Source organism: Pocillopora verrucosa, chromosome 3 (assembly GCF_036669915.1).
Source record: "Pocillopora verrucosa isolate sample1 chromosome 3, ASM3666991v2, whole genome shotgun sequence".
NCBI classification, from domain to species: Eukaryota; Metazoa; Cnidaria; class Anthozoa; order Scleractinia; family Pocilloporidae; genus Pocillopora; species Pocillopora verrucosa.
Window position 1 is genome coordinate 17,451,785 of NC_089314.1, and position 11,933 is coordinate 17,463,717.

The 11,933-nt window shown below is 36.9% G+C and overlaps 1 protein-coding gene across 1 annotated transcript; it reads left to right on the plus strand.

The window, feature by feature from the left end:
• The first annotated feature begins 675 nt into the window (after positions 1-675).
• Positions 676-8,985, plus strand: LOC131771712 (uncharacterized). The gene is made up of 4 exons (XM_059087560.2): positions 676-798; positions 4,939-5,371; positions 6,120-6,354; positions 7,140-8,985. The coding sequence occupies exons 2-4, from the start codon at positions 4,958-4,960 to the stop codon at positions 7,424-7,426; spliced, it is 936 nt and encodes a 311-aa protein (XP_058943543.1). The 5' UTR covers positions 676-798; positions 4,939-4,957; the 3' UTR covers positions 7,427-8,985.
• The last annotated feature ends 2,948 nt before the right edge of the window (positions 8,986-11,933 follow it).

The window sequence follows — 11,933 nt, forward strand, 5'->3', positions numbered from 1 at the left end:
GCAGCAATGTTTTACTCCATGAATACTACACTCTTTTCGGCAGCGAGTCATTAGTTTACATCACGTCATGAATTTTTTCTTTCCTTTAATCGAGGCTGTTTAAATAACAGTGATGGTCAACAAAGAACATCAACAACAATGAACTGGAGACATTAATTGATTTTTTAAAACAAATTACGTTTCCTGGAAGAGACTGTTTTGCATGCGAGAGACGAGACGCCATTTTGATGTGCGTAAATAAACAGATATTCTACTAAGTGTTTCTGCTTTGAAATTCCGTTAGGACAGATAAGAAGTGATAATCACTTCGTTTGGTTTCGTTCTAAGGAAGAAAACATTTTAAACCTTCCCAGGCATTGGAGTTAGGTTTTTTGTTTTGTTTTGTTTTTTTTTAAAGCACGAAGCACGTTATGAATCACTTTATACTGAAACATTATTATTTTAACTTTGTTTGTTACTTTAAATGGAGTTAGGTTACTGACTCCATTATCTTGTTAATAAATAATGAATGATGTTTTTGAGAACCTGAACGCTAAGGAGTTAATGTTTACCTTTAGACCAATCTAATCTTTAGACATACCCTAATGGCCTTCTACAATTACACTGAGTCTTATTGGAAAAAGATTACCCTTACTGCTGGGTTCTGGGAGTCTTGAGACTGAGACAGCTGCGGGAGGAGAAGGCTTCCAAATAGAACAACAAAGCGTTTTTGGGTTGCTTTAAAGGTGGAAATTCATTTCCTAGCTGTTCAAACTTCATTCAGCTTTCCTTCGTCCTCCTGCTCTTACATTATTTCTGGTAAGTCATTCTATGTCTTCCAGAGTATCTAATCATTTAAGGCAGAGTTTTCGTTTGGTTGGCTTTCGGCACTACACATCGATTACTAGCTGGCACACCCAAGCTCTCTTCGTTATTCGAATTAAGTTTCTCTGCTGCTGACACGATTTAGATTGATCGCTTGTTTCGTTTTAAATGTAAAGATTTATAAAACATATTGTTTTAATGCTCAGCGTGAGGAAATTTCGCTAGGTTCCGACAGGTTTAGCGTATAAGTTATATCATTTCAAATACTATAATCACGCATCTACGCACGAAGATCACGACCACCATTATCATGGGTGGGTAAGAAATAGAACAAAAATCCTCATATCGAGTCAAGCACCTTCATGCGGACATGCTAAAAGGACTGACAAAGCTGAAAAGCACCAGAGGACTTTTAACAAGTTTTTTTTCTTGAAAATATTGAAAGAATTGTAGGGGTCTTGTCATTCAGTAAAAGATTTGAGAGTAAAAAATATGCATAAACTTTCAAAAGACATGTTTCATCGGTTTATTTCTTTTCCAAAAGTATAAGGAGTTATAAAAGAGCTTTCTCTTGTGGTGACAAACTTTGTTTCCTTCAAATGCAAGACTGAGTTGTTTCGCTCTTTATATTTATCGTTGGGTTGTTAGCAGTCAACTATCTTGACATTTATACATAGGAGACCACCATATGACCTGAATGGTATTTCTTTTGGCTAAGAACAAAGCACGTAAAATAACTTGTACTGAGGTAGTTTTCCGATGGGATAATTGCGGCAAAACTTTCTGCAAGTATCACTACGATAGTTATACTGATCAAGAACGTGACCTATTTCATAAGAACGAAACTTCTACGACTTTCAGAAACGTTTCTCAGAAAATAGCCAATAGACATGAAAATGCAACAGTGTTTTATTCCAGGAATACTGCACTCTTTTCACATTTTTATGCAGTCCTTTTCATTAACATGAAGTAACCCTTAGTTGCCATTTGTTGGTAAAACACTTTGATTAACATATAATCATAGCTTCGACGAGAAGAGTGGTTTTACGAAACGCACAATTGTTTTTATATCTTTATTTGCATGCACTCTGCAACTTAAATTTAAGTAGCAGAGCTGTTTTAAGAGCATTTTTACGGAGTTTCCAAGAAAACGATACATCATCACAGAGTGCTTGCAAATAAAGGTATCAAAACAATTATAAGAACTCTTTTCCCGATCGATCGCTTTTTCGGACTGAAACAGTGTGATATGAGTTGGATGTCTTTGAACAAATGCGCTAGCAAGGGAGTAGCGTAAATGTACAGAGACATTTCGTATTTCAAAATTTGCCCTGGTTCCGACAGGTTTAGCATACGATCATGTCATTATAATTGCGCATTTACACTCGAAACGAGCAGAATTAAGCAAAATCCAGATCTAGGTGATGAAGAAATAGAACAAAAATCGTGGTCCGAAAATGTTCAACCGATGTCGAGTTAAGCCTCTTCATATGAATATGCAAAATAGACTTAAAAAGCACCGGAAGATGACTCTTAACTAGATTTTTTCTCGGAAAAGATCTAAGGATGTTTTAATTAAGGCCAAAGCGAAAGCTGCTACTTTTTAAATTACAGGTAGATTTAAAACTCCGAGTTACTGACGGCAGATTGTAAGATCTACGGCTTTGGAACCTGGATCCTGGTCAGATTTGCTGAGTCTACTTAGATAATCTTAGGACGAATAATCAAGAAGAAAACACAACTGTAACTTAAAACTGAACTTTAAAAGCATCAAAGATGGGAAACTTGATATGTTTGTTCTCTGGGAAAACAACTTAAAAAGCTATTTCACTCTCATTGATTGATCGTCTCGAAAATGTTGGGGGAAGGTTGATTAATGTCATCTTTGGACCTTTCTCACGCAAGCCTCATCCTAATAACTCTCTACAACACACTATGATGACGTGCGCGGCCCTCTAAATCGAAGTAACAAAGAGTCTTATTGGAAGAAAATTATCCTTTATAAGTTGCCCGGCTTTTAACTAATGAAAATGCCTTACATTATGAAGATTCGATAGAAAATTGGAAAACTAGAACCAAAACTGGAAATAAATACGAGAATTATTGATGCCTGAATATTCCGAGGGCGCCATTTTGTGTTGCACCAGTGTATGACGCACTACATTAGCCATGATCATAATCAACCAATAGCTCTTTGACATTCAATGGTTTTAGCCCAGGAGTAAGCTCTGATCGTGTAGTTTGATCGTCGGAATGTGAATAATCCTGTTTTACTCAGGTCACAATGAAATTTGTAAACCATCATGTGGTGAAAAATGTCTGGCTTTCTCTCTCTCTCAGATGTTGATTTCATTTGCGCGATACAAATACTTAAAGGAATCAAAGTGAAAGCTGGTCAGCAATGATAGATTGTGATCTTCTTTGGCTATTTCCCATATAAAATTTCTCGTGGAAATAGAGTTTCTATCTGAATCACACGCCAATTTGTTAAACTTTTCTTGGGAGAATGTCCACTTTCAGAGCACCATTTTAAACCCGCCTGTCGCTTGATGTCCGTTAGTCTTTCTTTGAATTGAGCTTTATTGGGTTTATTAGAAATGTTCTTTATATGATATAGATACCTACATAATCATTTTCAAAAACGTTGCAATATCAAAATACGCAGTAAATATATAACCTTACACCTTTAAGTGTCTCTTTTTGATGACAAAAGAAAAGGTTTATATATTCAATATATGTTTTCAACTTTGCAACGTTTTTGAAAACGAAAATAAAAATATATGTATGTATGTATATATACATACCATAAAATTCCGAAAATAAGCCCCGGGGCTCATATTTTTCAAAGGACCTTTTCGGGGGGCTTAGTTTTGGAAGGGGCTTATTATAGGAGGGAAATTTGTGTTTCAAAATTGGTTGGGCCTATAATTGGAGGGAAATTTGTGTCAAAATTTTTTAATGTGCAACTAGTAATACTAGGGTTTTGGCTAGAAATTCGTAACAAATTAATCACACTGAAAATGCCAAGTTCAAACACAACGGCAATAAACTTTATTAAGACGTAAATACAGTAAAAACGGTAACGTAGTTCAGACTCAAAGTTCATGATAACTATGAAAGCTCATATTGTTTGAGGAGCATCAGAGAGAGTTAAGGTGCAGGGTAGCGGGATCGAACTCCCTTGTAAATACTTTGTCTACGAACCCAAGAAATTCAACGCGCGAGTGAAGAACGAACTGCGTAAAAGACAATAAACTTTAGCATGCAATTTATAAGTTGGTGCAAGTTATCATTCTTATGTGTGGTTTGCTTTGGTTTGTTTAATTGAGGATAATTTCTAAATACAAGCCCGCGGGGGCTTATGTTCGGCGGGGCTTATTACAGGAGGTATTTTTGCGTTTCAGATTTGGGGGGCTTCTATACGGAAGGGCTTATACATGAAGGGGCTTATTTCCGGAATTTTACGGTATCATCCTACATACGAATATATTGTGTACTTATTGACTGAGTGGAAGGGCCGGATGGGAACATATTTGGCTCGAGGTCGTGACGCACGGACCGGGTGCAGCGAGATTCGTGCATCATGACCTCGAGCCAAATATGTTCCCTTCCGACCCGACCTTAACCACTTGAGTCAATATGCATTTTATCATATGACCACTGACTAATTTTTGAACGATTCGCAAACTTTTTTTTACTTAAGTAGGACGCGATAGACTGACGGGCGCGGAAAAACCAGATTCTACATCAAAAACCTTTTGTTTGTTTTTTCGAGTCGGAACAAGAAAACACAACTTATCGAAAAACGTGAATTATTTTCTAATTTTTGCTTACCGCCGTCACTCAACAGAAGCGAAAAAATTTTCCTTTTTCTTTTTTCTCTTTTTTGCAACAAAGCAGCACAAGCCCGGCGGGGCCGGACAGGTCATATGATAAACATCCTTATCATCCTATATATTTCTATCACCAAGAGATTCTATATATGTTATAGATTTACTTTGTGTACTTGAGATGTAATTGAGCGGTGTAATTGAGAGCTTTAAGTTGACTAGTATTTCGGCGAAATGGGCTGCAACTTTACTTCAAGGAAGGGACTTGTTATTTACCTTAGCTTGCTTTATGGTCTCTCGATAGGTCGTGAAGTTTTGATACGATGGATACCTTCTTAAATACTTGCCAGATCAGTTTGGAATCTGTAAGACGGTTTATGGAAGAAGCTAACGCTGGCACTCCAGAAGTCGATCAGCGACTGAAAAACTTTAACGAAGTCGTGCTAATTTTATCCAGCTTGATCCAAGATGCAGTCGTAGGCGTCGACCAGGAGTGGCCAGAGCTTGCGAGAAACCTTTGCAAAACACTTCTTTTTGGTGATTGGATGAGGCTGACAATGACAATGGCTTGTCACTCAAGTTTTTTCAATGAGGTAGAAACCCAACAGAAAGCAGATGAAACAAGTAAACTTCCATCACACATGCAAACAAAGGTCGACGAGATAACTGAATACTTGAAAAAATGCCAAGATATTTTGAAGGGGACCGACAAAATAATACATTCCCTAATAGAAAAGGTGAGAATTCACTTAATTACCGTTGGGATCATATTCAATAATCATGTTTGTCGTCTCTGAATATTTTATACTATCGGGCCTCATTCCTATCTCCTCATTCCTCTCAGAATGTAACCAGTTTACTCAATTAATGATTTCTATTTTTGGTTTATTTCACCTACTCTTGGATCCATGGGGTACACCTTAAAAGTCAACTTCAATTCGGCTGACTCGGGAACGCTTGTACATTGTGAGCTCCAAATCTAGGAATATATAGCTTAACCCACGAAGGTTCCTATCTTAAGAAATCCATTATCTGTGTTGAACTGAAATCAATAGCATCTGGAGGCATAAAAGAAGAATTGAAGGACCAGTTGTGTAAATATTTTTTATGCATATTCATATGCAACTCCATAATGTGCTATTATTTTAGGCCAGAATGTACGAATCAACGTTCACGTTGCCTTGGTAACAGCTGATAATAGCACCTGATATACAATTACATTCTTCCGATCTTGTCAAGCAACGAAACCGCAATCATCTCACTTGTGTTATAAATTTGTGATAATTTGAACTTTTGTAGGCAGGGCAGAGTGTGATTCAATGATATGGCTATGAACACAAAAAATTCTCACCCACACGGCTGACGCTCATGGGTATAACATATGGTTCCTATAGAGCGGACTTTGAAATTATCCTCAGGTAATTTAAACTACGTTTTCGGTATGGGATTACTTGTGAATATTGACAGTTTTTAACTATCCTACAGGTACGTGAGGCAAAACGCGCAAATTTCAAGGGAATCCCTGATGAAGATATTCGTACTTTGCAAATGGATGTTGAAGATATGGGATACAACCTGGAGATGAGTAAGAAATACTTGGACAGTGCTTATCAGGCTTTCAACCAGCTCAAGGCAGATATAGACGCAGAAAGGTGGAGCCATCAAGTTAGTGTTGCTGCCATTTCAACTGGATGTCTTGCCATTTTAACGATTGGTGGAGGTTAGTACATGCATAATTTCTGGTGACCAACGTACTGAGCTTAAAATCTTTTGTTTTTCTTAACCTGAACGTGGTGCCATTCATCTCACCAAGGTTTAGAGTTTCCTCAAGATCTTATGGCCGTTTTGAAATTAGTCTTGGCAGCTAGAATTGTGAAATGACATTGGGGGCCCGAATTTGCCAGAAAAACACAAGTCCTTCAGGAAAAATGGCTTCTGTTCGGCCTCATTGTGTAGAGCTCGAGCGAATAAAATTTCAGAAGGAACCAAAGCCTTGTCACTCCAAAAGATTTCCCATAATAAATGTGTATGTTTCATGATAGACAGGTCGCCTAAAAAAATTTTTTAAAACAGTAATTCATGAAGACATTAAATATGCTTTGCAGGTCACCTGTATGTATAATTTATTTACTTATTTATATTTTATTCGCTTTTCGTGTTTCGTTTCTAGAGGTTTTATTGGCTGTCTTTTTGTTGTAACTTGGAATCTGCTTCACCGCGCTGCAAACCATTAACATTACTTTATATAATAGGCTAAATTAGATGCACATTTTGTTTGGCCCTTCCTTACCATCCATTGGAGGACAGACACATTGATGATGTCATCATTAACTGTTTTTTTGCTTCTAAAACAACAAAACAGACGCCCGCCAACATGGAATCTATTTGTTAATCACAGAAATGATTTTGAGTATCCCTTGCTCAGATTTCCCCTTCATTTTTGGCATTCTACGTAATTTCTGGAATATTTCCAGATTGATTTAACTTCATTTTAATACATCCTAGTTGCGTTGAATGTGAATTTTCCAACTGCCAACCAAACCGGAGCCGTTAAGAACTTTAGTGAACGTCTAGGTGAGTTGGAAACAGCGAATCTCGCTTTACTTGGGATCGGAGGTGCGTTTGGAGCGGCGAGTTTAACCCTTTTCATTTATACCTACATAAATTCCTTTGGCAAAAGGCTCGATGAACAGCTTGCAAGGGTCCAGAGTGATTTGCAGAGGGCACAGACAGAGTATGACGTCCAAGAAATTCAATTCAATAAGAAATTGAAAGAACGAATGAAGCGTTAGAGTTCTTACCAATTTACCAATTGAAAGCAATATAGCTAATTTCACTGTTTTTTGGTTACGTTCTCATATTTCCTTGATAAAATACTGGATCGACAAGTTAACTGATATTACATGTAAGGACCAACGGTCATTTTTGTAATTCTCACTATAGACTCCAGTTTCTTTGATCTTTCTTCACTGTGTCACAAATGATCTTATTTCCCTGCAGACTCCTTTTTTGTACAGATAAAAAATGAAACTGAAAAATTTGTTGTCATTTCATTAAAACAAACGAGCCCACAAGGATGCTTTATCATCAAATTGAAAGTTCCAGGTTTTTAATTGAGAGAGAACCTTATAAATCTCCTTTACATGAGTGTTACACAGAACATAAGAGGATTAAAATGTAAAGAGCATCTCCCCTCATTCCAGAAGAGGAATTCTCTGGTGCTCAGCTCTTTAATTTATGACGCTAAAGTTATCTCCCGAGACTGTTTCGTTTTGGACTTTTTATTATTTGTGACAATAGGGTAACAACTAGGATAAACTTTTCTGAAATTCAAAATTCTTTCTTGATGACACAGTCTAAATAACATAGAACAAGCAAACAGAAATTTCAAATCTGGAATTGGAAAAAGGTCAATTTTTTATCTAATAATTGTGTAATTTGTTTTCATAGTCCTACCATTTGGTCTTGCAGTGGTTACCGGAACTGCTTCCTTCTTGGTCTGGATAAAATCGGTTTCTGGAAGACAATATTTTCCGAAACTACATTTTGTTCTAAAAGAAAAAAGTTACTGGAATTTACTGACGGTCTTTCACAATTACTCGCAACTTATGCAAGAAAGGGATCGCGTACTTCTCGGAATAGAAAAATTAGCGAAAGAGTCGTTTTGATTTCTGGCATTATTTTGCTGAAATAAACTTATGATTCAGTTAGTTTGGGAGGTTGATTTGACAAGTATAGTCCTTTTATAGCACTCGTGGCCGAGTGTAAATATGTAATTAAGGATATATTCAAGCCCAATCTAAACGCAACAGGGTTTCATAACATCTCTCTGTTCACCAGGTCAAAAAACCTATCAGTTAGCGTAATGGCTGAACGTTTCATAAACTGGGGTTACTTTAGCACATGGTTTAGCGTTTTATAAATAATGGTAACGGGACCGAGTGAGTCCAATTCTTTCTGTAAACATTCTCGTAACTGACAAGTTTAGCTGGTTTTTTTGGAAGTTTTGAAGATGTAAGGTCTCTTAATTCTTGGTTTTTTTCAAACGAAGTATTTGAATAAGTGATGAAGGCATTAATAAAGTTTATCAGAATATTGTTGTAATATTAAACTAAGAGACTGGGTATAAACTCTGGGTCTTTGCATTGTATTATCGTATGTTTAAAAGAAGAGTGTAAAAAAATTCTTCTCAATTAATTAACGTTATATTTTTTTTCTTTAATTACATTTTTATTATCTTTCTTGCAATATCATATATGTATGTTTTTTTTTATTCCCTCATGATCAGCGCGTTCCCTCAGATTTGGAAGTAGGATAATGAAAAGTCAATATCGACCAGAACTAAAACTCTTTCGGCTACTAATTGTTTCAAAGAACACCTGTTATTTATAACTTTATTTCCCAAGAGAATGTGTTTTATTAATTACAATTAAAACTTGAAACTAGGTCCCAATAAGTTTTACGTTTCGTGACTCTCAAAAATGTGTTTAAAATAATCAAAAGGAATTACGCTCGAGAAATTCTCTTTTAGCCTTCTAGCCGCAGAAGGCAGATCCATGCAATGAAGCACTCTAAGACCTATGCAAAACTGGAGAGGTTACATAAACGAGTATGTAATGTATTGAGGGATCAGATATTTACACTTAATTTGTGACCCTCAAACAGATCACATACTCGTGCATGTAGTGTCCGAAAAATGTCACGCATATACAACACCTTAGGCACACCTGCTGAATTCTTTCTGCTTGCTTTAACCGAAAAGAGACAACTTATTTACTACTTGTATTTAAGCAAGCTTATTTCCCCTACCTCTCCCCCTTATTTCCCTTGTAAAACTCCTTGATGAAGTCTGCTATTGTCAGACAAAACATGTGGGAGATAAATACAAGTTTTTACTTTCTCAGTTCGTGCAGTGATGCTCACTAGTTTGTTTCGTCAAAAATAGTATCAATTAAGGACCATCATTACGCTTTGATCGTAGCAATGAAAATTATGCCTTTCCTCACGCCCTCGACACTTATTATTACATTTGGAAAATTATTTTAGTCAAGGACGAGGTCACTTAGCTTAACGCGTCATGACTCTGGCCGGCGATAATTGCCGACGATGCGGCGAGGTGACCTCCTGATTGAGCACCATGAAACTCTGAGGGGGGGGGGGGGGGTTTCAGTAGTTTTTCGTATCTGGCGTAACACAGGTTCGTTTTGTAGACCCTTAGTTTCAGGATGCACATGTTGAGGTTGTATCAGGATGCGTATACTAGTAGACTGACTGACTCATCCTAAATAAACTTTTCACATGGAATGTCTAGTGTAGTCAAAATAGCAAAATTGAAAGAACCGGCGTATCCGTCAAACTAATTTCAACTAAATGATTTTAGATATATGAAATTCATGTATTTGCACTGCGGTGTAGAAACGAATTTAAGAGATCCTCGCAGCTAAGAACACTACTAGTAGTTGAAAATAGGACCTGAAAAAAAATTCAGGCCCGTACGGGATTTGAACCCATGACCTTTGCGATACCAGTGCAGCGCTCTACCAACTGAGCTAACAAGCAAACTCGGAGCCAAATGCAAATATATGAATTTGATATATCTAAAATCACTACTCATCACTTGGATAGTTTATTTGGACCCAACATAAAATCTCTTAAATTCGTAATTTCAATTTATTCAGCAAGGAGTTGTAAGTTTAATTTTCCAAGTAAATTTAAGAGGGGGTTAAGTTTTTTGACAGCCAGAGATAGACAACTCTGAAAAGTCATGTAACTGTCAAAGAGTTTGCACTTCTGGTAATATTTTCCTCCCTCTCGCAACAAACTTTGTTGGTCCCATGTAATGTACGTCTATCGGTTTTATATGTATGTTATGTATGCCATATAAGTCTGCGAGCGTCTAAAAAGCCCCCAATTCAACCTACAACTTGAATAGAGAGTCAAGATGGTGCAATTATCTTGTTACTTTGCAACTAACTGTAAAACCAAATGTTACTTTTCTCGCGCTGGCCAGGACTGCAACAACTCTAAATTCGTGGGTGAACAGCATTAAAGAACACTTGAAGGACGTCAATGTATCCCAAACATGTGTTTTGACCGAGAAGAAGTTTATTCTAGCTCGTATTGGCTTAATTGAAGATTACGAAGGCCGCGATCCCACGATGTCCCTCAAATATCGTGCACGACTAGGCGTGAGATTCAGACCTTCCGGTTCGTAAATGCTAGTATCCTCCTCATAAAAATCGGACACGTAAAGTTCAGAGTCGATATTTCAGCTGACTATCTGCCCTAATTTGCGTATCTTATAATCTGAATGATAGTTTTCCATAAACAAAAGTAAAGAGTGCATGTCGGTTTTCAATTCCTGATGGATGCTACTGGGCTTTACTTTAACTGAGAAATTTGCAATCGCTTACCTCATCTCTGTGTGTCCCATGCCGTAAGAAGCACAAGAAGAAAGTTAATGGTAGTGAGTCTTGGCTGAGACAAGAAGAATCAGAGAAGAATCTACGGTCACCGGAAACGCCACTTTTAAACACGAGACAACTAAGGTCAATTGAATTAATTGGTATTTGTTTTATTGAAAACTATCATTCAGATTATAAGATACGCGAATTACTCTCTCCACCGATTTTTTCTTCCATTCCGTTAATCAAAAGTTTCAGTAATTATAAAGGCTTCCTTGTTGATCGTCTTAATAGTAACAGTTTCTAGGATCCATGGGGAACAAAAGAGGGAACAATTTTCTGTGTAGTTAGGTAAGGCAACGTGCCGGCTTTATACTTCTTTCGGCATGATAACGATAATGATGACAACAATGGGTAAAAAGCACCGTCCGCTAATAATAACGATTATTATAGTTATAAACAAATCTCATTTATAGTCCTGAAAAAAAAATCTTTGAACTATGCACTTCATCTTGCCAAAAGTCAAAGTTGCCTACACTCATTCTAAGGTTCGCGCGATTTTACGACGAATTTTCAATTCCAGTGTGTTGCGCGCGCGACTTTTGATAGAAAACACCTGCACGCGCCATAACATAAAAGAACGTGTCAGCTGAATGAATAAAATCTCTATCATTTTCTGTTCATCTTGGGAACAGCAAAAATGACTTAGAACAAAAATTCTAAGTATAGTGTTCATTCCATGCAATGGGACATAAATAGAAGGTTCTGGTGGAAAAGACACCTTATTTTATACCACTGATGACAAGCGAAAAGGTCATATGGGTACCCCGGTTAAAAATATATTGATAACTCTATTAATTAATAACAGTTCTAATTTAAAGGAGAAAGTTATGAG

What these genes read in the sequence shown, in the direction of transcription:
- LOC131771712 (XM_059087560.2), top strand. Translation starts at nt 4,958, where the DNA reads ATGGATACCTTCTTAAATACTTGCCAGATCAGTTTGGAATCTGTAAGA. An exon ending in TACATTCCCTAATAGAAAAG is followed by an intron (nt 5,372 to 6,119) that starts GTGAGAATTCAC and finishes ACTATCCTACAG; the next exon opens with GTACGTGAGGCAAAACGCGC. An exon ending in CATTTTAACGATTGGTGGAG is followed by an intron (nt 6,355 to 7,139) that starts GTTAGTACATGC and finishes AATACATCCTAG; the next exon opens with TTGCGTTGAATGTGAATTTT.